We start from the raw sequence: 27,483 nt of genomic DNA on the forward strand, positions 1-27,483 counted from the left end.
ATCTTCCCGGACCGGGGCACAAACCCGTGTGCCCTGTATTGGCAGGCGGACTCTCAACCACTGCGCCACCAGGGAAGCCCCTTTTCTTTGGTTTCTTAATTCCTACTAGTTCTTCCTGAAGTAAAACCTTTTTCCTTACAATTTCCAATTTGGTTTTGTGACATCACAGAATGACTCCAACTATTTCAAAAGGTGGTACCTTTTTATTTATTTATTTATTTATTTATTTATTATTTTTATATTTATTTATTTATTTGCTTGCACCAGGTCTTAGTTGCAGCAGGCGGGCTCCTTAGTTGTGGCATGCGGACTCTTAGTTGCGGCATGCATATGGGATCTAGTTCCCCGACCAGGGATCGAACCTGGGTCCCCTGCGATGGGAGCACAGAGTCTTATCCACTGTGCCACCAGGGAAGTCCCAAGGTGGTACCTTTTTAAAAGCAAGTTATTCCTTTTATTTTGGGCTAGGGAACAAAGGTGTGTGGCTAAATTAAACTCATTTAAAAGAGTCCCCAAAGGCTGGAAATTGTTTCTTTAATTTCTAGGATTTTGAAGGGTTTAGACCCTGATGTGATAGTAAGTGACATATCTACCTCTTTGCCTCCATTGAAGCAGGGGCTCCCCAGAGCCTAACACGGCTCCCTTGGGTAGCTGTAATTTACAGCACAGGGGAGCTAAAAATGTCCTTAGATTTGTTCCCATCGACACCCTTCCTTCCCTACAGGAATGAGCGTTGCCATTTCCTGCCCTCCCACCTTCATGGTGAGTCAACAACTTTCAACACTCAACTTCCCAACAACTTGGAAAGAAAGTGGTAATAATACTTGACATGTAAAGCCCTTAATTGCTTTAGAATCATCCCCGCTAATGGATCTCACTGAGTTCTCCTAGCAAACCTACTGGCTGTGGAGCAGAGGGAATGCTGTTATTCCCACTTCACAGAGACAGGCTTAGACAGGTCGAGGGACTCACTGCAGATTTTGTAACTTCTAAATTGCAAGGTAGGGATTTGAACCCAGGTCTAAATGACCTGGAATCCTGGGTTTGCCCTACTTGGTCACAGTTGCCTCTCAGGGTTCAAAAGCCATGGGCATCTCCCAAAACCAAGTCCTCATTCCTCCATCATGTCTTTGCAACCCTGCCTGCCCTTCTCCAGGCAGCTCTCAGTCAGGGCCCCTCACTTCTCCCAGCTGCAGCCAGGCTGGCCTCTTCTCTCCTGATGGCCCACTTGATTCCCACTCCTGTGGCTCTGTTCATGCTGTTCTTTGCTCTGGAGAACCTGTGCCTTCTCTCCAACACCTCCTTCTCCATGACTTTGCCATGCCCCTTCCCAACAATGCCTTCGAATCTTGTCTTTCCATGGAGACTCTGATTTTATTTGGTCTTGTGCTACTTCCTAAAAATTCCTTGAGTTAACTTTGTCTCCCAACTAGATTAGAAATTTTGTTATGGGAAGACGGTGTTTTTGCTTCTGCATTAGAAGGCCTGTTGGTGTGCGGACACCACTCATGCTGGCTTGGGAAAGCCAGTTATTAGGCTTCAGGATTGTGCCGGTTCATTTCACAATGGTAGTTTGAAATCAGCCACAGTGGGAGTATTTATACTGCAGATGTTGGTAAATCAATACCCCCCAGCCCTCCATTTAGGAGGGCTGGTTTGGTGAACCTTTACCACCACACCACTGGCATAGGCTGAAAATTCAGATTAGTTTTTAAAAAATTACCCCGATTATCCCATGGTCCCTAACTGATAAGTGGGGGAAACAGAAATAGCTCTTATCTTTTTATTCCCCCCCTGGAGAAATTATTCTGCCACTGGATTTATATTCCATTGTATTGAGGAAATGTCCATGCACTCATTCTTGTTTAAAAGTCAAAAACGCTGTAGCTGCCACTCAGGGTGGAAAGAGGGGTTGAGCTTCCTTTTTCTCAGGCTGTTTAAAGGGAATGGGGTGGGCCCGGGGGGTTCTCAGGCTGGACGGGGAGGCTGAGATCCCTTGTGACAGTTATATAAGACCCAAAACCCAGACTTTGGGAAAGGCACGGAAACAGAACTCTTGTCTTCTCATGAGATTTTCCTGTTGCAGAAGAGAGTGATGCCTTATCTTGTGAGTGGACTTCACTGGAGGCCGTGCACGTTCTCAGACATTGTCCTAGAGGAGGGCAGATCCTGGGGCAGTCAGTGGTTTATCAACTCCAGGAGGCGACAGAAATCCCAGGGGAGGAATGCACCGGACGCTTGTTCACCACAGGAGATACCAGAGGAGGGAGAGAGCCTGAAAGGCTGTGGTTGTACTTATGAAGCAGATGGGGGCTCAGAGCCATGGTAGTTTGGAGAATTTATATAAATGCAACCTCATGTGTACCCTCATTGAGGTGGAGGCCCTTCATATATATTCTCTCAAAGAACAAAACCAGTTCCACTCCTTTGCATTCCTCAGACACCCTGCATGATGCTGAACATGGCTTTGAGGTTCACCTCCTCCCTGACCCTGGCACCAGGGCACTGGGATAATCTGAGGGTCAGCTTCGTGGCTCAGAGAAAAGGGACTGCCCACAACGAGGCCAGGTTTTGAATGGCTGCCATTCTCAAGGTGGGCGTCTGGTCAGAAAGCCATGCTCTGCATGGAGATGGCCTCTTCGTTGTCCCATCTCAGAGAACTCTCCCCTCTCTCCAGGCCTTGGTCCCACTTTAAACACAGAAATTAGTTCAGGATAAGACTGAGCCAAAATATGATGCCTCAAATATGTTCATTATCCCTTTGGTTTGAAAGAATCAAGGGGATCACTCATAATAAGGGATCTGATTGTCATACTTTGTACGAAATTTAAATCCTTTAAGCTAAATCTGAATTTCTAAACCAAAGTGTGCTCTCTCCAGTTTCCCAGGTCTGACTGCAGGGGACTCTGGCAGGACAGTGATGGGAGGTCCTTCACACATTTTCCACTCTACTCTCTGTCTTAAATCCTGCCTTCTAAAAACAGACTCCGGGCTTCCCTGGTGGTGCAGTGGTTCAGAGTCCGCCTGCCGATGCAGGGGACACGGGTTCGTGCCCCAGTCCGAGAGGATCCCACATGCCGCGGAGCGGCTGGGCGCGTGAGCCATGGCTGCTGAGCCTGCGCGTCCGGAGCCTGTGCTCCGCAACGGGAGAGGCCACAACAGTGAGAGGCCCGCGTATGGCAAAAAAAAAAAAAAAAATGCTTTACATCATCAAGAACTTTGGTTTCCTCATTATGAACACAAAAGAGTAGGATTCTTCCTCCCACCCCCACCCATTAAGGTGTAAAGAGAAGTCAGCCCTCCTTTCTAGAGAGATCTGAAAGGAGATCCAGGACCACGCACAGATTCTGGGTCGTCCCATGGGATAGGGCTGCCAGACAAAATACAGGATGCTCCATTAAGTTTGTTTGTTCTTGCTTGCTAATCAGACAACCCTGCACCGGTAGCTCCCTGCCCACACGCTGACTGCTCGTGCTTAAGAAGCTCAGCGCTACCCACCTGTGAACCGCAGCAGCACACACGCTGGAGTAGGATGCATAGACGTCAGTGCCATAAACGTGGTACCTGGGGTCTTGGCATCCTGCTGGACATTTCACAATGAACTCGGGATTGATTATCTTTCCAGCTCTCACATCACAGTTGATCTGAGGCACAGCTGGGAATGCAAAATGAGGTCAAGATTACACCTTGTGGTATCAGCTTATATATGGGGTGACTGTTAGGTCATAACTGTTCATTTACTTAATCTCTAAAAGCCAGAGCCTGGGCTGACCCTGGATCCCCTGCGTATAATGAAAGCAATGAGGTAATTAGGACATTCCTCAGACCAAAAGAGCAATCACCATGCACTGCACTTAACCTGCTGAGAGCAAGAACAAGAGGCTCATTCCTGTGCTTATTCGAACAATTCATTGAAGAAGAGAACGCTGGGAAAAGACCTGCCTCCAGTGGTCAGAAATGTCAGCCTGAGTCCACAATTAGAGAATACTGGGTTTTCAGATGCTCTGGAGCTAGCCCAGGAAAAGAGGAAACGCTCAGAAAACCTCGCAGGAGGAAGAAAGGTATCGGAAAGGGCAAGCAAGAGAGCATGGGCCTTGCGTCGGGACCAGCCAGGACAAGGTGGGCTGCTGCAGCAGAGGCCCAGGGCTGGAGCCTGCGGGGAGCGTGGGGATGGGCAGGGCTGGGCCAGGTGAAGGAGGCTTGAGTGCTTGTGTTCTGTGTGGGAGATGGAAGGTTTTTGGACAGGGGATATAGATAATGAAAGTGATCTTTTGTCTCGGTCCTAGAGGCTGGGTCCTAGCTCCAGGGTCGAGATGGGAGTGATCTTTGCTCATCTGCCTCCACACTCGGTGGAAAGCTGGGGACTGCCCTGCTAGGCAGCCAGGGGAAGCTCATTCATTCTGTCCTGCCTCCTCTCCGGCTTGGTGACGCCATTGACAGGCTAGCAGTATTCACTAGGCAAGGCTGCTGGAGCCCGAAGCTTGCTTAGGCATGAGACGGTGTAGATGCTCTAGTGGCAGTACCTAAAAGCGGGTGTGGCTGCATCTTCCCTGAAAAAAATTTCCCTTGAAAACTCCTGAATGAAAAGGTCTCCTAGAGGATCTTATATTGATGCCTGGGAGCCAGGAATAGATTCTCTAGAAGGGACTCTGAAACATAAGCACTATTCAAAGAGTAAGCAGGCTCTGGAGGGATCTGGAAACCACCAGAAGGGAGGGCTGCCTGGCAGAGATGGGGTGTTTGGCCGTAAGAAGGCGAGCATTTGGAGGCAAATATAGCTGTTTCACAAGTAGGACTGTCGTGTGCTATGACACCAGAGGACTGAGCTAGAACTAAGGGGGAGATTTTCTACGGAGGCATTTTTTGCCAAAAAGAACTTTCTAGTAAATGAAGTTGCCCTTGAAGGAAGGGGCTGGAAGTATGCAAGCAGGGACTGAACAGTTGAAGAGGGGATGTCTCCACTGGGTGGGAGGTAGAAAGCAAGCCCCGCCCAGTGGTAAGAGCCTGTGATTACAAACATGGATTCAGGATCTCTGCCAGGCCACCCATCCTCTAACTGGGTTACTGAGATGTTCTCAGAGTTGTTAATAGCTTCCAGCTGTATCCAAAATGCACTTTTGTTTTTTTTTTAACCCTTATGTATCTGAATGGAGCAGAATTGCATTTCATTCAGACTGGAGAGAGAACTAAAGTTAGAACTCCTGCTCTTTTCCTAAACACCCCTCCCAGACAATCTTGGTCATGCAGGGCTGGGCCAGCATGGAAGTCCTTCTCCTGGGAGCCCGGGGGCTGAGTGTGATCACAGGCTAAAACAATTTGTGTTCCGCATTAAGGAGGGAAGCGCCGCGCTTAAAATGGTTTTGTGGTTCCGTCCTTCCCACCACAGGCTGCTTCCTCTCCAAAGTTATTTTCTTTTTATCTTTCATTCTTTTAAACCCTGATACTCCAGGCTGCATTGACTATTTTGAGTCTTGGATTATTGTTCTAAAAGGCCAGTTTGGGGACTGAAGATGCCTGTGTAGTCTCTCCTTAAATTAGTTAGTTGTTGGATCACTGGGTGTAACTAAATGCTTTCAGCTCCCCTCCCTTCCACAGATCACTGCCCGCTCCCCAAGGCATCTCCTCCCGTAGATGTAAAGAAAACGGAAGCGTTCCTTCTCAGCGCTTAGTTACATGAAATAGGAAGTGACGAGCTCTGTGACCTGGGATTCAATTTGGATGTGACTTTGTCACCCTGAGGGTTTGGATCTCCTGGTAGGCCAACCCAACTCTCCTGGAGTTGTAAACTGGGCTCTATCTAGAAGCTTATTGCATGAGTGTCATACAATGGTCGAACGTATTGCAAGACAGGTGCAGATGTGGTAGAATTTGCCATGAAATAGTTGGTTTAAAAAAGGAAGGGGAAAAGTGTTACATGGGAATATTTTGCTTCCGGCTAATCAATTCCCAACCCCCCCACCCCGCCCCTTCCTGTAGGGGGAATTTGTTTTCTGTTTTTCTTTTTGCTTTGTCTTGTTTTTACAAAGGCCTGGGCAAGCCCTTAAATAAGATCTGCTGCTTTATCTGCACCCAGCTGGATTAGAAAACTTGGTGAATTAGCTCATCCCATGGGGTGGGGGACTGTAAAATGATATCAAGCACATAAGCTCATGCACTTTGGAAGAACAGGGTACAATGACAAAGTTGGCTAAAGGTCAAATATTTGTTCAATTTGTACAGAAAATTCAGCTGGAGAGAGTGAGCTAATTACAATTTCAGAGTAATTGCCAAAATCATTGGAAAGTGTAATGTCTTAATCCAGCTGGCAAGAAGCAGTCATTTGCATCTTTTTTGGCTGCTCTTCTTTGAGTATATGGAAACCACGATTTATTCTTTTACAGTATTTTCTCAGTTATTTGTGAAGTAGTCTGTTTTCTTATAACCTTCCAGGAATCTTCCATCCATCCACTTAAAGCCGAAATGAAATGATTTATCTTTGTATTTCCTCTAAATACATTTGAACTATTCCACCTTACAGCTTAGGACTTCCTTTTCTCTCTTTCTCTTCTGTCGTATAGGTTCATTTTCTTTTGCTTTTTTTTTTTTTTTAACATCTTTATTGGAGCATAATTGCTCCACAATGGTGTGTTAGCTTCTGCTTTGTAACAAAGTGAATCAGTTATACATATACATATGTTCCCATATCTCTTCCCTCTTGTGTCTCCCTCCCTCCCACCCTCCCTATCCCACCCCTCCAGGCGGTCACAAAGCACCGAGCTGATCTCCCTGTGCTATGCGGCTGCTTCCCACTAGCTATCTACCTTACGTTTGGTAGTGTATATATGTCCATGCCGCTCTCTCACTTCGCCCCAGCTTACCCTTCCCCTTCCCTGTGTCCACAAGTCCACTCTCTACATGTGTCTTTATTCCTGTCCCGCCCTTAGTTAACTCAGAACCATTTTTTTATATGCTATATATATGTGTTAGCATAAAGTATTTGTTTTTCTCTTTCTAACTTACTCGGTATGACAGACTCTAGGTCCATCCACCTCACTACAAATAACTGAATTTCATTTCTTTTTATGGCTGAGTAATATTCCATTGTATAAATATGCCACATCTTCTTTATCCATTCATCTGTCGGTGGACACTTAGGTTGCTTCCATGTCCTGGCTATTGTAAATAGAGCTGCAATGAACATCGTGGTACATGACTCTTTTTGAATTATGGTTTTCTCAGGGTATATACCCAGTAGTGGAATTGCTGGGTAGTATGGTAGTTCTATTTTCAGTTTTTTAAGGAACCTCCATACTGTTCTCCATTCTGGCTGTATCAATTTACATTCCCACCAACAGTGCAAGAGGGTTTCCTTTTCTCCACACCCTCTCCAGCATTTATTGTTTGTAGACTTTTTGATGATGGCCATTCTGACTGGTGTGAGGTGATACCTCATTGTAGTTTTGATTTGCATTTCTCTAACGATTAGTGATGTTGAGCATCCTTTCATGTGTTTGTTGGCAATCTGTATATCTTCTTTGGAGAAATGTCTATTTAGATCTTCTGCCCATTTTTGGATTGGGTTGTTTGTGTTTTTGTTAGTGAGCTGCATGAGCTGCTTGTATATTTTGGAGATTAATCCTTTGTCAGTTGCTTCATTTGCAAATATTTTCTCCCATTCTGAGGGTTGTCTTTTCGTCTTGTTTATAGTTTCCTTTGCTGTGCAAAAGCTTTTAAGTTTCATTAGGTCCCATTTGTTTATTTTTGTTTTTATTTCCATTTCTCTAGGAGGTGGGTCAAAAAGGACCTTGCTGTGATTTATGTCATAGAGTGTTCTGCCTATGTTTTCCTCTAAGAGTTTTATAGTGTCTGGCCTTACATTTAGGTCCTTAATCCATTTTGAGTTTATTTTTGTGTATGGTGTTAGGGAGTGTTCTAATTTCATTCTTTTACATGTAGCTGTCCAGTTTTCCCAGCACCGCATATTGAAGAGGCTGTCTTTTCTCCACTGTATAGTCTTGCCTCCTTTATCAAAGATAAGGTGACCATATGTGCATGGGTTTATCTCTGGGCTTTCTATCCTGTTCCATTGATCCATATTTCTGTTTTTGTGCCAGTACCATACTGTCTTGGTTACTGTAGCTTTGTAGTAGAGTCTGAAGTCCGGGAGCCTGATTCCTCCAGCTCCGTTTTTAATCCTCAAGATAGCTTTGGCTATTTGGGGTCTTTGGTGTTCCATACAAATTGTGAAATTTTTTGTTCTACTTCTATGAAAAATGCCATTGGTAGTTTGATAGGGATTACACTGAATCCGTAGACTGCTTTGCGTAGTATAGTCGTTTTCACAATGTTGATTCTTCCAATCCAAGAACATGGTATATCTTTCTGTCTGTTTGTATCATCTTTAGTTTCTTTCATCACTGTCTTATAGTTTTCTGCATACAGGTCTTTTGTCTCCTTAGGTAGGTTTTTTCCTAGGTATTTTATTCTTTTTGTTGCAATGGTAAATGGGAGTGTTTCCTTAATTTCTCTTTCAGATTTTTAATCATTAGTGTATAGGAATGCAAGAGATTTCTGTGCATTAATTTTGTATCCTGCTATTTACCAAATTCATTGATTAGCTCGAGTAGTTTTCTGGTAGCATCTTTAGGATTTTCTATGTATAGTATCATGTCGTCTGCAAACAGTGACAGCTTTACTTCTTCTTTTCTGATTTGGATTCCTTTTATCTCTTTTTTGCCTCTGATTGCTGTGGCTAAAACTTCCAAAACTATGTAGGACAATAGTGGTGAGAGTGGGCAAACTTGTCTTGTTCCTGATCTTGGAGGAAATGTTTTCAGTTATTCACCACTGAGAATGATGTTAGCTGTGGGTTTGTCATATATGGCCTTTATTATATTGAGGTAGGTTCCCTGTCTGCCTACTTTCTGGAGGGTTTTTTATCATAAATTGGTGTTGAATTTTGTCAAAAGCTTTTTCTGCATTTATTGAGATGATCATAAGGTTTTTTTCCTTCTGTTTGTTAATATGGTTTATCACACTGATTTATTTGTGTATATTGAAGAATCCTTGCATTCCTGAGATAAACCCCACTTGATCATGGTGTATGATCCCTTTAATGTGCTATTGGATTCTGTTTGCGAGTATTTTGTTGAGGATTTTTACATCTATGTTCATCAGTTATATGGGCCTGTAGTTTTCTTTCTTTGTGACATCTTTGTTTAGCTTTGGTATCAGGGTGATGGTGGCCTCTTAGAATGAGTTTGGGAATGTTCCTCCCTCTGCTATATTCTGGAAGAGTTTGAGAAGGATAGGTGTTAGCTCTTCTCTAGTATTCACCTGTGAAGCCATCTGGTCCTGGGCTTTTGTTTGTTGGAAGATTTTAAATCACAGTCTCAATTTCAGTGCTTGTGATTGGTCTGTTTACATTTTCTATTTCTTCCTGGTTCAGTCTTGGAAGGTTGTGCTTTTCTAAGAATTTGTCCATTTCTTCCAGGTTGTCCATTTTATTGGCATAAAGTTGCTTGTAGTAATCTCTCATGATCTTTTATATTTCTGCAGTGTCAGTTGTTACTTCTCCATTTTCATTTCTAATTCTATTGATTTGAGTCTTCTCCCTTCTTTTCTTCATGAATCTGGCTAGTGGTTTATGAATTCTGTTTATCTTCTCAAAGAACAAGCTTTTAGTTTTATTGATCTTTGCTATTGTTTCCTTCATTTCTTTTTCATTTATTTCTAATCTGATCTTTATGATTTCCTTCCTTCTGCTAACTGCAGGGTTTTTTTGTTCTTCTTTCTCTAATTGCTTTAGTTGTAAGGTTAGGTTGTTTATTTGAGATGTTTCTTGTTTTTTGAGATAGGATTGTATTGCTATAAAATTCCCTCTTAGAACTGCTTTTGCTGCCTCTCATAGGTTTTGGGTCGTTGTGTTTTCACTGTTTTTGTTTCTAGGTATTTTTAAATTTCCTCTTTGATTTCTTCAGTGATCTCTTGGTTATTTAGTAGTGTATTGTTTAGACTCCATCTGTTTGTATTTTCTACAGATTCTTTCCTGTAATTGATATCTAGTCTCATAGCATTGTGGTTGGAAAAGATACTTGATACGATTTCAATGTTCTTAAATTTACCAAAGCTTGATTTGTGACCCAAGATATGATCTATCCTGGAGAATGTTCCATGAGCACTTGAGAAGAAAGTGTATTCTGTAGTTTTTGGATGGAATGTCTTATAAATATCAATTAAGTCCATCTTGTTTAATGTATCTTTGTGTGTGTGTGTGTGTGATACGTGGGCCTCTCACCGCTGTGGCCTCTCCTGTTGCGGAGCACAGGCTCCGGACGCGCAGGCTCAGCGGCCATGGCTCACGGGCCCAGCCGCTCCGCAGCATGTGGGATCCTCCCGGACCGGGACACGAACCCGTGTCCCCTGCATCGGCAGGCAGACTCTCAACCACTGGGCCACCAGGGAAGCCCTAATGTATCATTTAAAGCTTGTGTTTCCTTATTTATTTTTGTTTTTGATGATCTTTCCATTGGTGAAAGTGGGGTGTTAAAGTGCCCTACTGTTATTGTGTTACTGTCAATTTCCCCTTTTATGGCTGTTAGCATTTCCCTTTTATATTGAAGTGCTCCTATGTTGGGTGCATAAAGATTTACAATTCTTATATCTTCTTCTTGGATTGATCCCTTGATCATTATGTAGTGTCCTTCCTTGTCTCTTGTAACATTCTTTATTTTAAAGTGTATTTTGTCTGATATGAGAATTGCTACTACAGCTTCCTTTTGATTTCCATTTGCATGGAATAGCTTTTTCCATCCCCTCACTTTCAGTCTCTATGTGTCCCTTGGTCTGATGTGGGTCTCTTGTAGACAGAATATATATGGGTCTTGTTTTTTATCCATTCAGCCAGTGTATGTCTTTTGGTTGGAGCCTTTAATCCATTTACATTTAAGGTAGTTATCGATATGCAATTTCCTATTACCATTTTCTTAATTGTTTTGTGTTTGTTATTGTAGGTCTTTTCCTTCTCTTGTTTCCTGCCTAGAGAAGTTCCTTTAGCATTTGCTGTAAAGCTGGTTTGGTGGTGCTGAATTCTCTTAGCTTTTGCTTATCTGTAAAGGTTTTAATTTCTCCGTCAAATCTGAATGAGATCCTTGCTGTGTAGCATATTCTTGGTTGTAGGTTTTTCCCTTTCATCACTTTAAATATGTCCTGCCACTCCCTTCTGGCTTGCAGAGTTTCTGCTGAATGATCAGCTGTTAACTGTATGGGGATTCCCTTGTATGTTGTTTGTTGGTTTTCCCTTGCTGCTTTTAATATTTTAAATTTGTATTTAATTTTTGATAGCTTGATTAATATGTGTCTTGGCGTGTTTCTCCTTGGATTTATCCTGTATGGGACTCTGCACTTCCTGGACTTGATTGACTCTTTCCTTCCCCATATTAGGGAAGTTTTCAACTCTAATGTCTTCAAATATTTTCTCAGTCCCTTTCTTTTTCTCTTCTTCTTCTGGGACCCCTATAATTTGTATGTTGGTGCATTTAATGTTGTCCAGGAGGTCTCTGAGACTGTCGTCCATTCTTTTCATTCGTTTTTCTGTATTCTGCTCTGCAGTAGTTATTTCCACTATTTTATTTTCCAGGTCACTTATCTGTTCTTCTGCCTCAGTTATTCTGCTATTGATTCCTTCTAGAGAATTTTTAATTTCATTGATTGTGTTGTTCATCATTGTTTGTTTGCTCTTTGGTTCTTCTAGGTCCTTGTTAAACGTTTCTTGTATTTTCTCCATTCTATTTCCAGGATTTTGGATCATCTTTACTGTCATTATTCTGAATTCTTTTTCAGGTAGACTGCCTATTTCCTCTTCATGTGTTTGGTCTGGTGGGTTTTTACCTTGCTCCTTCACCTGCTGTGTGTTTCTCTATCTTCTCATTTTGCTTAATTTACTGTGTTTGGGGTCTCCTTTTCACAGGCTGCAGGTTCATAGTTCCCGTTGTTTTTTGTGCCTGCCCCCAGTGGGTAAGGTTCGTTCAGTGAGTTGTGTAGGCTTCCTGGTGGAGACAACTGGTGCCTGTGTTCTGGTGCATGAGGCTGGATCTTGTCTTTCTGTTGGGCAGGGCTTTGTCTGGTTGTGTGTTTTGGGGTGTCTGTGACCTTATTATGATTTTAGGCAGCCTCTCTGCTACTGGGTGGAGCTGTGTTCCTGTCTTGCTAGTTGTTTGGCTTAGGGTGTCCATCACTGTAGCTTGCTGGTTGTTGAGTGGAGCTAGGTCTTAGCGTTGAGATGGAGATCTCTGGGAGAGCTTTTGCTGTTTGATATTATGTGAAGCCAGGAGGTCTCTGGTGGACCAATGTCCTGAACTCGGCTCTCCCAGCTCAGAGGCACCGGCCTGACAGCCAGCCAGAGCACCAAGACCCTGTCAGCCACATGGCTCAGAAAAAAAGGGAGAAAGAAAGAAAGAAAGAAGGAAGAAAAGAAAGAAAAAAGAAAGAAAGAAGGAAAGAAAGAAAGGATAAAATATATTTATTAAAATAAAAAATTATTAAAAATTAAAAAGTAATAAAAAACAAACAAAAATGGACAGATAGAACCCTAGGACAAATGGTAAAAGCAAAGCTATACAGACAAAATCACACAAAGAAGCATACACATACACACTCACAGAAAGATAAAAAGGAAAAAAAAGTCTATATATAAAAAAAAGGAAAGAGCAACCAAATCAAAAAACAAATCTACCAATGATAATAAACCCTAAATACTCAACTAAGATAAACATAAAACCAGAAACAAATTAGATGCAGAAAGCAAACACCACGTCTACAGTTGCTCCCAAAATCTACCACCTCAATTTTGGGATCATCCGTTTTCTATCAGGTATTCCACAGATGCAGCGTACATCAAGTTGACTGTGAGATTTAATCTGCTGCTCCTGAGGCTGCTGGGAGAGATTTCCCTTTCTCTTCTTTGTTCGCACAGCTCCCGGGGTTCAGCTTTGGATTTGGCCCCGTCTCTGCGTGTAGGTCGCTGGAGGGCATCTGTTCTTCTCTGAGACAGGATGGGGTTAAAGGAGCGGCTTATTAGGGGGCTCTGAGTCACTCAGGCCGGGGGGAGGGAGGGGTATGGAGTGTGGGGTGAGCCTGCGGTGGCAGAGGCCGGCATGATGTTGCACCAGCCTGAGGCGCGCCATGTGTTCTTCTGGGGAAGTTGTCCCTGGATCATGGGACCCTGGCAATGGCAGGCTGCACAGGCTCCCCAGAAGGTGGGTGTGGATAGTGACCTGTGCTGCACACAGGCTTCTTGATGGCTGCAGTAGCAGCCTTAGCATTTCATGCCCGTCTCTGGGGTCTGCACTGATAGCTGCGGCTCGTGCCCATCTCTGGAGCTCGTTTAGGCAGTGCTCTGGATCCCCTCTTCTCAGGCAACCTGAAACAATGGTCTCTTGCCTCTTAGGCAGTTCCATACTTCTTCCCGGACTCCCTCCCAGCTTGCTGTGGTGCACTAGCCCCCTTCAGGCTGTGTTCACGAAGCCAACCCCAGTCCTCTCCCTGGGGTCTGACCTCTGAAGCCGGAGCCTTTGCTCCCAGCCCCCGCCCGCCCCAGCAGGGGAGCAGACAAGCCTCTCAGGCTGGTGAGTGCTGGTCGGCACCCATCCTCTGTGTGGGAATCTCTCCGCTTTGCCCTCCACACCCCTGTGGCTGCGCTCTCCTCCGTGGCTCCAAAGCTTTCCCCCCGCCCAGCCCCCATCTCCGCCAGTGAAGGGGTTTCCTAGTGTGTGGAAACATTTCCTCCTTCACAGCTCCCTCCCAGAGGTGCAGGTCCCGTCCCTATCCTTTTGTCTCTGTTTATTCTTTTTTCTTTTGCCCTACCCAGGTACGTGGGGAGTTTCTTGCCTTTTGGGAGGTCTGAGGTCTTCTGCCAGCGTTCAGTAGGTGTTCTGTAGGAGTTGTTCCATGTGTAGATGTATTTCTGATGTGTTTGTGGGGAGGAGGGTGATCTCCACGTCTTACTCCTCTGCCATCTTGAAGGTCTCTAGATTCATTTTCATCTCTCTTTGGGTTTCATCTCAAAAGTGCAGAAATAAGACTTCCTTTAGAGGACAGGTCAAAACTAAGGCAGCTCAAGAAGTGTACATCTCAGGTCTGAAGGGAGCAGGAAGACACTGATGTGGCAAATAAGACTCAGGGGACGGGGAATGGTGCATCCCCACTGTTAACCTTGGTGGAGAACTTAGAAGTCATAAGAAGGTTTTACTCCCAGGAACATTTGGAGAAAGCAAGAAGAGAGCCTCTTCCATTCCTTCCTGAGTAGAGTTTTGTTGGTGGAAATGAGAGAACCCTGGGCTAAAGTTGCAGAGATCCTGGGGGAGCCCAGAACTGCTTGAGTGGAAACTGCACAGAGACCTATTCCTCAGCCATCTGCTTTGCTTCCCCCTCATATGATTCCTCAAGGTTACCTTGCCTTCTCATGGCCATTATGATTTTCTCGACAGAGCTCACATTAGAGCACCTCAGAATCTGCCAAGGATTCCTTCCCAGAGGCCCTTGGCACCAGACACAGGGAAAAGAGAACTATTTGCAACCCAGATGGTTAGAATGAAAGGATAACTTTTAGATGCTGCCCACTGAGGTCATGTGTCTGCTGTACTGATCTCAGAGTGTTCCTGGGCAAAACTGGTACTGTTTGAGCCACTATCTTCATGCAACATTGGAATCTTAGAGGCACAACTGCAAATGTTTCTGCTCTAAGTTGGTTCTTCTGCCTGACCTAATAACAGAGTGATTACTGTGATGTCATATACAATAAGCCAATGATGTAGAGGCCAAATCAAACTGTATAATCTGCTTCTTATTTTCCATTCATGTTTTCAGTGAATGTGGCTTTCAAGGCAAGCCACATTGCTTCGGGGAAACAAATTTCTTCATCAATCAGAGGCGGCCATTGTAAGCTTGCCTCTTGGCTGTTAATGAGAAAGAATTATTATAACATAAAAGCACTTATGCATAAACAGTTTTGATATGAAACTTAATTTTGTTCTACTGTGATATTCAACTAGAGTAAAATTCTATTTTTAAGAAAAATATGCATAAATGTTAATTTAATGAAATAAAATGATCATCAAATAAAATTTTAAGATGATTGCTTCCTTCTCCTGACACCAGTGACCACCAGATCATGTTAATTCTTCCTTGGTAGCAAATTCTTTTGCAAAGCATTCTTTTCCATTTTCTTTTTTTTTTCTTTTTAAAAAAATATTTATTTATTTATTTGGCTCCGTCCGGTCTTAGTTGCGGCGTGTGGGCTCTTCATTGCAGCACGTGGGCTTAGTTGCCCCATGGTATGTGGGGTCTTAGTTCCTTGACCAGGGATCGAACCCATGTCCCCTGCATTGGAAGGCAGATTCTTAACCACTGGACCACCAGGGAAGTCCCTCTCTTCCATTTTTCTTAAAAAGTCTTTGACTATGTTGAATCTTTTAAAAAAATTTATTTTATTAAATTATAGTTGATTTACAGTGTTGTGTTAATTTCTGCTGTACAGCAAAGTGCTTCAGTTATGCATATATATATTCTTTTTCATATTCTTTTCAATTATGGTCTATCACAGGATACTGAATAGAGTTCCCTGTGCTATACAGTAGGACCTTGTTGTTTATCCATTGTATACATAATAGTTTGCATCTGCTAATCCCAAACTCCCAGTCCTTCCCTCCCCCACCCGCCCTCCCCCTTAGCAACCACAAATCTGTTCTCTATATCTGTGAGTCTGTTTCTGTTTAATTGATAAGTTCATTTGTGTCATAGTTTAGATTCCACATATAAGTGATATCATATGGTATCTGTCTTTCTCTTTCTGACTTACTTCATTTAATATGATAATCTCTAGGTCCCATGCTGCTGCAAATGGCATTATTTCACTTTTTTTAAATGGCTGAATAGTATTCCATTTTATACACACACACACACACACACACACACACACACACCTTATCTTCTTTATCCATTCATCTGTCAATGGATATTTAGATTGTTTCCATGTCTTGGCTATTGTAAATAGTGCTGCTGTGAACACAGGGGTGCATTTATCTTTTTGAATTATAGTTTTGTCCAGCTATATGCCCAGTAGTGTGATTGCTAGATGACCACGTTGAATCTTTGGTCAAAAGCTGTCAATATCTTTCTGCTGCCTTGAGGAAAAATTCTGAAATCTTTTTTTTTTTTTTTTTTTTGTAGTACGCGGGCCTCTCACTGTTGTGGCCTCTCCCGTTGCGGAGCACAGGCTCCGGACGCGCAGGCTCAGCGGCCATGGCTCACGGGCCCAGCCGCTCCGCGCAGCATGTGGGATCCTCCCCAACTGAGGCATGAACCCGTGTCCCCTGCATCGGCAGGCGGACTCTCAACCACTGCGCCACCAGGGAAGCCCTGAAATCTTTAAGGCGTTTCCACAGTCCCCTCCATGGAACTTCTGGGCTTGCCAGTACTGCCCCTGGGACTTTTCAAACGCATGTTATCTTGCACACTTGGCTTGTATCATTCCTTACACCTGGAACCCTTTTTCCTTTCAGCTGTTCAAATGCTACTACTTTTTCAAGGTCCCAGTTTGTTACATTTTCTTTCACCTACTAGACTATACACTCCATGGGGGCAGGAATTTTTGTGTGCTTTGTTCATTGCTGATCAACAGAATGTCTGCTGGATGAATGAAGGGATAAATGGAACCCATCCATTAGCAAGTCCTGCTAGTTTTATTTCCAAATCTGCAATTTCTCTCTGCTTTCGCCTTGGTCCAGTTCACTGACATTTCCTGTCTGGACTATTAACACAATAGCCTCCTAGCTTGTCTTCTTCCTTCCATATTGCTCACCCTTTGCCTCAGTCCTTTCTCCATTGAACAGCCAATGTGATACTTAAAAAATTTAATCACATTTCATCATTCTCCTGCTTAAAACCCCTCATTGGTTCCCTGCTGCCCTAATGTCCAAGCTTTTTAATATGGTCCACGAGGCCCTAAAGGATCTGGTCCCTGTATTCCTCTCTATTTACTCTCCTACCATGGTTACTTGGATGATGAGAAGTTACCAGCCAGCAAAGGTCTAGGAGGACCTTCCAGGCAGAAAGAAGAACCAAGGCAAAAACCTTGATGTGGGAAAGGGCTTGGTGGTTTGAAGAACACAAAGGAGGCCAGGGTGCCTGGAGCACAGTGAGTGGGTTGGGGGAGGTCCATGATAAGGTCTGGGGAGTCGGCAGGGGTCACATCACATGGGCACTGGGTGAATTAATAGCCCCACTGTGACCAAGGTGTCAACAGTTGTTTTTGCTAGAACTCTTTTCAGAACTGCACAGTATTATTTTCAGAAGAAATTTCCTTTCTTTTTCTTTGAGGCAAATTCCATTTTTAAAAGTTGGGATACCATTCACGTACCATAAAATAGGTCCTTTTAAGCGTACAATCAGTGATTTATAGTATAGTCACAAGTTTGTGAAACCATCATTATCTAATTCCACATCTTCATCACCTCAGAAAGAATCCCAGTTAGTAATGTCAAAAGAGAGACAACAGGCCCAACATAGAGTCACTTGTGCAAAGCTTGCGTCACCAAACCGAGACAATGCCTAACCTAACTGCAGTTTCATTCTTTCCCAGGAATGTAATCTTAACAAGTCCACCCGGAATTTCCTGGTCAGCACCAGTGAGGTAATCCACCTGACAGACTGCTGTCATCCTCCAAAGGAAGGTGACCTTGCCTGAAACAATCAGCTCTCTGCTAGAATAGTTCCCTGGTTCCCTGACCAGGGATTGAACCCTTGCCCCCTGCAGTAGAAGCTCGGAGTCTTAACCACTGGGCCGCCAGGGAAGTCCCTAAAAGTAACCTACTTTTAATTTAGAAAGGATGTAATACACACTTATGCACTTGACTCTTACAAAACCCTGAGAGGCATATTGTCCTCATTTTGCAGAGAGATAAGTTTATTTGTTCAAGCTCAGGTACCAGGAAAGTGGCAGAGCCAGTCCCTGAGCTCATACCCTCTGGCTCCAGACACAGAGCTTTGCCAGCTCCACCTGGTTGCTTCTCCCATTACTGAAGAAAAGGAGTTAAATGTTTGCTTCCCTACTCTAATCCTACGAGGCTTTTCTGAACTTGAAGATCACTGACAACCACTAGTGGGTAAATATAGGATATGTCTTGTAAATAGGTTGTCTGTCTGGGTGTGTTTGTGTGTGTGTCTGTATACATCTGTGCATGTATCCCAAACACCTGCAAGGCAACTCTAGATTCTAGTGCAATTTTCCTTGCATTCTTTGCCTGTTATTTCTGAGAACTGCCACAGTAGAGCTTATTCAACTGAAAACCTACAACACAGAGAGAGTCCACCTCCCTTCTCACCCACACACCAGAAGGAGGGCTAGAGAGTTAATCCACTTCCTTTTTCATGGTGTGAGAAATGGCACACACATCAATCTGTGTGGAGAACACACTGGTGTTGGTACCAAGTGTCTAAGGAGCAAGCAAACATTGGGGGTTCCTTACAAGTTGCTATAGCTAACGAGATGTGAGCCCAGTGAAGAAGCTGTGTGCTTGCTATACCCAAATCCTATAATCACAGAGCTGTATGTCTTCAACAGTGTCCAATGTACTTAATAACCAAGTCCCAGAACAATTACCTCTTCATGCTGAGGCAGTACCTCTGGGAATTATCCACCCTTTCCAGGTTGATTGCAAAAATCTTTCCATGCCTTACATGGTATTAAGGTTAACTTATTGGAGAGAACTATGTGAATTAAAGGTTATACATTTCACCCCAAGTTAAGACTATCTCAACAGACTCCAATGTAATGGAAATATTTCAGAATGTGGCTTCACTGCCTGTGGGGAATATATTGCTGTTGTTTATCTTGCTGACTGTTGTCTTCATCATGTAGATTTCCTGCTCAGAACCCTCTAAAGAATGGCAGAAAACAAAGCTTCTCAGACTGGCATTGCCTAGTCTTAACCCACCTTCCAGCTGCATCTCCCACGACTCCCCAGCACTTAAACCCAGTCACGCCACTCACTGTTTCCTGACCCCATCTTCCCCGTGATATCTGGGCTTAGTGCACCTAGAAAGCCCTTCCACCTACCTCTGCAATTCCACTTATTTTTCATATCCTACCTTAAATGCTCTTTCAAGAAACTAGTATGAATCCTATTGTAGACCCCTTGTTATTCTTTTGTAGCATTCACCACATTTTGCTTTATTTTACAGTGTTTTGTTTTATTGTTGTAGTTCGTCCAACAAATACCTAATGAGCACTCATTATTTGGTCTAGTTGAGAAGACAGACTGTATAAAAAAGCTCTTGGGGCTTCCCTGGTGGTGCAGTGGTTAAGAGTCCGCCTGGCGATGCAGGGGACACGGGTTCGTGCCCCAGTCCGGGAGGATCCCACATGCCATGGAGCGGCTAGGCCCATGAGCCATGGCCGCTGAGCCTGTGTGTCCGGAGCCTGTGCTCTGCAATGGGAGAGGCCACAACAGTGAGAGGCCCATGTACCTCAAAAAAAAAAAAAAAAAAAAAAAAAAAGCTCTTATAATAACGTGCAGGAAGTAGACAGCAGAGGAAGTGTAGTATACACGGGAGCCATCTAAACTGGTTTTTTGTGTGTTGGCAATTGGTGTTGGGTCCAGGAAGGCTTTCCTTTGCATAATTTTATTTTACCTTCTACAAGATCGGGTGCTCACTGAAGTCAGAGACTTTGCAGGATGGCCAGGCAATCATTTGTTGGAGTTAATCATCACAGCTCTCACCTGTGTAGCACTATCTCATCTGACCCCACTTTAGGCTAAGGCCATTGCTTCTGGAGCTCTTCTGGGGCCTCCTTACATGTAGAAAAGCTATTGAGGAGATTTTACAACTTAAAAGCTTTTCTCTCTCTAGCACAAACACTCTGCCAGACAGGGATCATTGTAGAGTGGTTGGTGGACATAATTTATGGGGCAACATATGATGTGTTTATTACAGTATGGGCTAAAAGGTTCATGAGTTGAAGAGTAGGCATTTTTCAAATGTGGAATCTAACATAAATGAAGTTAATCCTTAAAATCTAGAAGGTATCTTGACTGCCTTAGGAGAAGTGTTTTATGGACACACCTAAACCTTCAACCATTATTTGTAGCCTTCAACAGTCAAGAAAAATGCAACCACATATTGGTCACTTGTTAGAAACTGCTTGAGTAGGTTTAAGCTGACTAAATATACTAGTGAGGTACCTGTGGGTAAGGTTGGATCTGTGGCTCCAAAACACAGCAGGAAAATGAGAGCCTTGAAAAAGTCACCTCTGTAAAGAAACTTGGTAAAACTCTCATTCTGTAAACTTTACCCTGCACCATACAGCAGGTTAATTTACTAAGACATTAACTTATGCTTATTCTTATTGTATTTTTCCCCTTACTATTCTAAGAAGGTAGTCAGACTTTTGTGTTCTCCTATCTCTGGAGCTCAAGGTTGCAAGAGGGAGGGCAGGGGTTGCCTGGCAACTCTCCCTCAAGGTTCTGGGAATTAGTTGCTCGGAAGCCTCTTTGTTCGAGGGGATTGGGCTTGGTCAGCCCAAAGAGTGATGGAGAGAAAATGACCTTCCAAGACTAGGAAGGTGGAAGTGGGCAGGTAGGTCCCAGTAAGGGAAATGCCCCTGTTCCCTAGCAGCTGCCTTGGATGAACATCACTTTGGAAGAGTACCTGGTGTGGTGCCCCTCTGGGTAGAACCTTCGGCATAGGGCTTCCCCACATTTGCCAAGATCCCACCATTCATGAAACAATGGAGCTACTCAACTACTAGGAATAACATGTGCTTGGACACTGAGCAATGCAGGGGCTCTCTCTGAATGTTGTAAATTGCATAAGGCTTCCAATGCCTGGAGCTGGGAGGGAGGAAGCCCTTGTAATGATGGAATTTTAATATCTCAGCCCTAGGCAATTGGCAGTCTGGAGTCAGACTTGATTTGATTTAGAAAATAAGATGCTGTGATAAGCCAAGTGACAGAATAAAATTGTACCCAATACGACTGTGTATGTGAGAACAAAATACTAGCTTGGAATGAATGGCCATGTATGGAGCCGTAAGAACTAGTCCCATTTTTTTTTCATTTTTGCTTTTCTTTTTGTAAAAGTCCCATGCGAAATTATTGTCAACATGTACTACCTTTTTGGCCCAAAGGGCCTCCCGTGGAGCTGAGCAAGGTCCATAAGGGCCCCTAGGGGCCATGGGTAGACCAAAGAAATAGAAAGAAGGAAAAGGAGATGAGAAGATAAAATGAGAAAGCAGAGGAAGTAGGGAGGAGAGAAAGTGACAATTACCTAAAGTAACAGTAACCGAACGCATAGACAGAATAGATGCACTAGTGTGGCATAAGGTCTGAGGCCAAGCCAAAGGAAGAAACTCATGCATTTATTCTTTTTCCTATTTTCCCACATTTCTTCTACTTCCTATTCAGTCAGCCCTTGATTATCTTAACACCTCATCTGCCTCTAGGCAATGGATACTTAATTCCTAAATGGCTAGCTTGCGACAAGGCACTGGAAAAGCATCTGGTGTTGAGCCTCACAGAGACCTGAGTTTCAAATCTGGCTCTGCCAACTCATGGTACCATGTCTGGTCACTAGATCCTCAAGAGCTGAAAGTAGTGCTACATGTGTAGTAGGTGTCAGTACACTGTCCTCTGGGCAAAAACTCTCAACGACCTCCTCCTTGTTATTTTACCTTCAGTCCTCTGGGTGGTGAAGACTTTTAGTCCTGAATAAACACTGGTGAAAATTGAGGGCTGGCTAGGAAAGAGGCAGAGGCATTGAAGAGAACCCATGATTTCACATTCACATCTGTAAGCATTCCTGATCTTGGGTACGTCTAGTCCAGCGGTTCTCAAATTTTACCAGGCATCGGAATCACCTGCAGAGTGCAAGGTCTCCAGACTTCTGATCCATGGATCCGCAAATATTGAAACCCACCTCCAGAAGGAGTTTAGGGGTCTCCAGGTATACAAAAGACACTCAGGAGGTCCATGTATTTATCTTTCCAGGAGTTAAGAGAAGTTGTAATTGTTCTGTCTTCTACTTCACTGTATAAGTTTGTGTGAAATTCTGTCCAGACTTGGTAGATACTTTCATCCTACCTGTATATGAATGTCTATCTGTAATGCTTACTCACTAATATACTGTGTACTCTCTCTTCTCTCTTCATATGCTGGGACAAAGGGATTTTTGTTGGGTTTTGTTGGCGGGATTTTTGTTGGGTTTTGTTGTTAGGATTGTTTTACTTCCCTAACACAACCCTAACCATTCTACTCTTCTCTGAAAACCACCCTCCCAGTCTAGGCTGATGCAGTTAGAGTTTCTCTCCCAGGAATTTGGCATCAGGGCTGAGAGACATGGTCTGCATGAACCAGGGGGTCGGAGGGTGGATAGTGAGGCAGACATGCAGAGAGAAGCAGAGGCACCAATTCTTGAGATCTTTCCACCTGGGGTACAGTCCCAGTGAGTGCGAGCTGCCCGCCCCACCTTGGGTTCTGCGAGACACCTTATGTCATGTGAGCTACCTCATGTACTGCCAAAATCTCCTTTTCTGCTTAAGCAAATTGGCCTTGGATTTCTGCAGCTAAATAATCTGCACTGAGATATTCCCCATTGCCCTCATTGATGAACTGCAGATTCCTAGACACAGTAACAAAGCTCTTCACGATCTGGTGCCTGCTTACCCCTCCATCTCTTATCTCAACACATGTGCCTCCCACTCTATACCTCAGTCATATGGAACTACTTTTTAGCTCTTTCTTTTCTTCATGGGCTTAGGCATGCTTTTTCTTTCTGCTTGTAACACTCTTTTCCCCTCATCTTTGCCTGGTCAATCCTTATTAGGCCTTCAGATATCAGTGTAGGTGTGTCACTTCCTCCAGGAAGCCCTCCCGGATACATAGCTTTTTTCTCCATATTCTTGGAGTACCTTTAGCTCCCGAGTCCTAGCACTTACATAAGACACCATAATTGCCTGGTGACTTGTCTTTCTTCCTCTCCAGATTTTGAGCTCTGTGAGGACACAGTCTGAGTCTCAATCGCTGTTGTATCTGGGTGTCTAACTGTACCTGGTACTTGGCCAGCACCCAATAAATACTTGTCAAGTGAATGAACGATGTGCCTCCCTTGCTATCAGTCACCTGCCCCAGTGGCAGATTGACAAGGTTGAACAGAAAAAATGAAAATTACTTTCGCCTCAAGGTATAGATTACAATTTGGAAATACTCCCGAGGTAAAGAATCAGGTATCGCCATAGTTTGTGAATATCCTATTACTTTCATTTTATATTTTTCCCCCTTATTTAATGGCCATGACAGAGTTTCTAACTAGAGAAAAGGCCTCATGCATACATTGATTCAAAAGTGCTGTATCACTAGGGAGATTTTGAGAATAAGGTTAGAATTTAGCATATCAGAAGTTGAATCCATTTGAGATCTCTCAAAGAGGTTTGCCCTTGGGTCATTCAGCACAGACTTTCATAGTCACTGAAAACTGTTGTCATGGTAATCATGGAACCTTTTATGATTTTTGTAGACGAGTTAATGAAGATACTGGAAACAGCCCAAAGGAATTCATACTTGGGTGTGCATTTGTCTCCATATTAACCCAGTCACTGTTTTGAACACACATCTGCCCCTGGCCTGATTCTCTTGGCTCTCCTTCCTGACAGGAATAAATAAACAACTGATTCCTTTTTAGTATTTCAGACTAGGAGGCTGTGGATGGCTGCCCTTTTGGTCTCATTTCAACAGGAAGTCCTGCACAAAGGGCTTAAAGGAACAGAAGAAAAAAAAATGCTGTGATTTGTGAAACAAATCTCTTTTATTTCAAAATTTTAATGTTGCTGATTTAAGGCACCTAAATCTAATGCCTATACAGAAGTTTCTTTTGTAGACAGCACAGAGCACTGAATATACCTAAAGTCTTTTTCTTATGGTCCTTCATAAATATACCTTAATTCAAGCGTCCATCGAGTCTACAAATTTACATACAGATAGCTCAGTGTGCTCACAAGATTTGAGTGTGAGATTTTCCATTTATGTCCTGTCCTGCTAGTTCTTTCCCAATATCCATTCTCTCTTCTTTCCTAATAATAGTACTCCTTACTTTTAGCTAGGCATGCAGATGTTTGAGATCGAGACATTTCCCATTCTCCTTGAATTCTGGCCAATGGTATTTAAGTAGAAGTGGTGTATTTGACTTCCTGGACTTGTCTTTAAAGGAAGTAAGTATGTGCCTTTCTTCATCCCTTCCTACTGACTGGAATGTGGACATGATGGATGGAGTTGGGGTAGCCATTCTGGACAATGAGTTGAGAGCCACACTGAGAAAAGCAGAATGACAAGATAGAAGGAGTCTGCGTCCCTGAAGATTGTGAAGCTCCCATAAAAGCCCAGACTATGTTTACAAGAGAGAGAAAGAAACTTCAGTCTTATCTAAGCAACTGTTATTTTGGCTTTTCTGTCATCTAACCTTAACTATCACCCAAAAATGAAATTAATTACTCCTCTTTCCACTGATTGGGTGTGAAACTTTTCTGTGAGATTACCCATTGATTCCAGGGCACGCTGGAAGGTGGGCAGGTTTGCTGGACTTTTGCATTAGCCAGACTGAATTTTCTGGTATGGGGAATTGAGACAGAATGGCAGAAAAATACCTACTCCAGCTTAGGCATAGAGACATAGTGTCGCCTGGTCTTTGTATGTGAATTTTGAATTTTTCTAATATAGTAGAACCACGTATCTACCCTAAAATAAGAACTCTTATTTCAAATGCTTTTTGGAATGAAGTAGATGACAAATAAGAATAAGTACTAATTAGTCTGAGTGCAAAGTATTGAGATAAGACACACACACAAAGAAACCCAAAACAGAAAAACCCCAAACTTTCCAAATTACCTGAAACAAGTGTAACAGTCCTCCACATGGGAGATACAAGTCTTGTACCAGTGAGGAACTGCAACTTTACTTACTGAATTTGGGCCTTTTAATCTTCTTTGTCATTTCTTTATTTGAGTGTATTCCAGTCACCAGCAAAACTACACGAAGAAAATGCAAAAAATCTAATCAATATTATTTCACCTAAATGCTTTCTCTCTTTTGACCTTTATGTTTGCTTCAAGCATATGTTAAAGTATTCTCGTTAGTAGAACTAATTTTCCCTTATTTTATGGTTGGGGAAATAAGATGTATACTTTGTTCTTTTCTTAGCCTCTGCTGAAAGGGCCTTTTAAAAATACTTCTTGGATATCTGTCCCGTGTTTTGCTGTCTTTAAATTTCACCACACCAGCTCCACCATCTCCACTTTCCAAAGGCAGGAATGTGGGTCTCGCGAAGCCCACTGATTTGCTTGGTGCCAGGAATAAATTATAGAGGTAGGATGAACACCCAGGCCCTCCCGGTTCTCTCTCTTCTGTTCCACACTGAGTTTCCAAATGGCCAGTTTCCAAATGCCCAGAGAGCCGCATACGCATGCGCGCGTTTGCATTTGAAGCGCGCGCATGTGCGTGCGAGAGAGACGGAGGGCCTGATGAAGCGCTGTCCGTACAAAGCCTCAGAGGAGGACTCTTTGGAAAGCAAGACAGAGAGGAGGGAAACTGGGGAGACGAGAGAGACTCCTCACAGGGTATGGTGCGACCTGACTGTCCTTGGTGGTCCTTCCAGCCCCAATTGGTGCTGCGCCCTCCAGAAGCCAGCTGCAGGTAGGTGAGCTTCCTTCTCAGAAATGGAGCAGAACCTGGATACTGCTCTTCGGGAAGCAAAACAATAGGGGAAGAAAGGGGAACTCTTTATGCCTTTAAGTTTAAAGTCGCATTGCTAGTGTGAGCCTTGTATGTTTTTTGTTTGTTTGTTTGTTTTGCCGTACGCGGGCCTCTCACTGCTGTGGCCCCTCCCGTTGCGGAGCACAGGCTCCGGACGCGCAGGCTCAGCGGCCATGGCTCACGGGCCCAGCCGCTCCGCGGCACGTGGGATCTTCCCAGACCAGGGCAGGAACCCGTGTCCCCTGCATCGGCAGGCGGACTCTCAACCACTGCGCCACCAGGGAAGCCCAAAGCCTTGTGTTTTTAAAATATAACATTGACCGAATTTTTCTTATTACCAAAATAATACATGTTCCTTGTAGGACAGTAAAAAAAAACACTCAAAAACAGTACTACAGAAAATAACGGATGAAAGCAAAAAGTATAATATTTTCAGGCTTTTTCTATATATATGTATGTATTGTACTTTGAAACAAACATTTGATGATGCTTATACTGTTTACAATGTGTCATAAACTTATTTCTACTTAAGGATATAGAAACATTTTTTCTTGTCATTTAATATTCCTCTCATGATAATTTTAACTGCCTACAAAATATTGCAATTCATGGACATACCATAATTTAGCCAATTTTTGCATGGATTCCTTATTATTGCCTTAAAATAAAATTCCAAATAGGGTTTCTTGTCTGAAAGATATGCCCACTTAAATTTTTGATATATATTGTGAACATTTCTCATAGCAATTTTTTAATAATGTCTGAAAATGCTCACTTCTCTGTACTTAGACTAATTCTACCTATAAACAGAAAAGCCTGTTTTTCCTTTCAAAAGGCTAGTCAGTCTCTATTCTTCTTCCTTCCTTTCCAGGTCTTCTACCTTACCCACCCAAAGATGATACTGCTCTAACTTACCTCCATTTTAGCTACTTTTTTGAGAAACCCACTTTCTGGATGGAGTTGGAACTCTGGAGGTGAACATGAGGCAGCAGAATAATTAAAATAGGTATTTTACTTCCTACTCTATGTTTTCTTTTTTAACAGAACACAGATGCTTGATTAAAGCATAAATCAGGACTTAGGCATTCTTGAATTGGTAACTGTCTTTGAAGGAAAAAGTGGCAATGTCACCAAGTGTTTGTTAAGAAAATTTTTTATTTATCTTATGATTAACTATCTGAGCTGTGCCAATGATGTAGCTCCTGAATTATCCTGTTTTGACTATTAGTACTAGTTGAGGCCTGGACAGTTGACATACCATGTCCTGCAAGAACAGAGCCATGAAAGAGAACTGAGTGAAAACCAAACGTCTAGCCAAGTAGAATGAAGGCAGACATTTTTTAGGTGTTATTTACTTCTGGGGTTTGCGTAGGGTGTGAATGTCCTGGAGGTCTGATTTTTATAGTAGGCTCTGTGTCATTTAACTCTGTCCAAAGACCGCATCTTCATTTTATACACAAAAATAAATAACTAGAATATTTTTTAAAAAACAAGTACGAAATAAATATATAGAAAAAATTAATGCGCGTAAAGCAGAGGGAGTAAGTGAAATAGTAGTAAATTTGGGTATCAGTTCTTGGTGGGAAACCTACTGTCTTTCTGGGGCTGTGTACCCATGGCACGTGGTTTATAAGTCTTGGTATCATGAGGACTATAAATATTTCAGTAAGACCACCCCATCACTCGCATTTTCTCGCCCAAGACCCTC

At 43.1% G+C, this 27,483-nt stretch overlaps 1 protein-coding gene across 1 annotated transcript in view; it reads right to left on the minus strand.

The window, feature by feature from the left end:
• VIT (vitrin) overlaps window positions 1–27,483 on the minus strand; it is a gene marked incomplete at its 3' end in the record, with an annotated part of 96,676 nt that overhangs the window by 62,852 nt on the left and 6,341 nt on the right. Inside the window, exons 2-3 of the mRNA XM_081254306.1 lie at window positions 24,986–25,051; window positions 3,499–3,655 (exon numbers count right to left, since the gene is read on the minus strand). Of these exons, the coding sequence (XP_081110432.1) occupies window positions 3,499–3,655; window positions 24,986–25,051 (223 nt within the window). The remainder of the gene's footprint in view (window positions 1–3,498; window positions 3,656–24,985; window positions 25,052–27,483) is intronic.

The sequence above is a fragment of the Mesoplodon bidens genome (assembly GCF_964165515.1).
Source record: "Mesoplodon bidens genome assembly, chromosome: 14".
Classification (NCBI taxonomy): Eukaryota; Metazoa; Chordata; class Mammalia; order Artiodactyla; family Ziphiidae; genus Mesoplodon; species Mesoplodon bidens.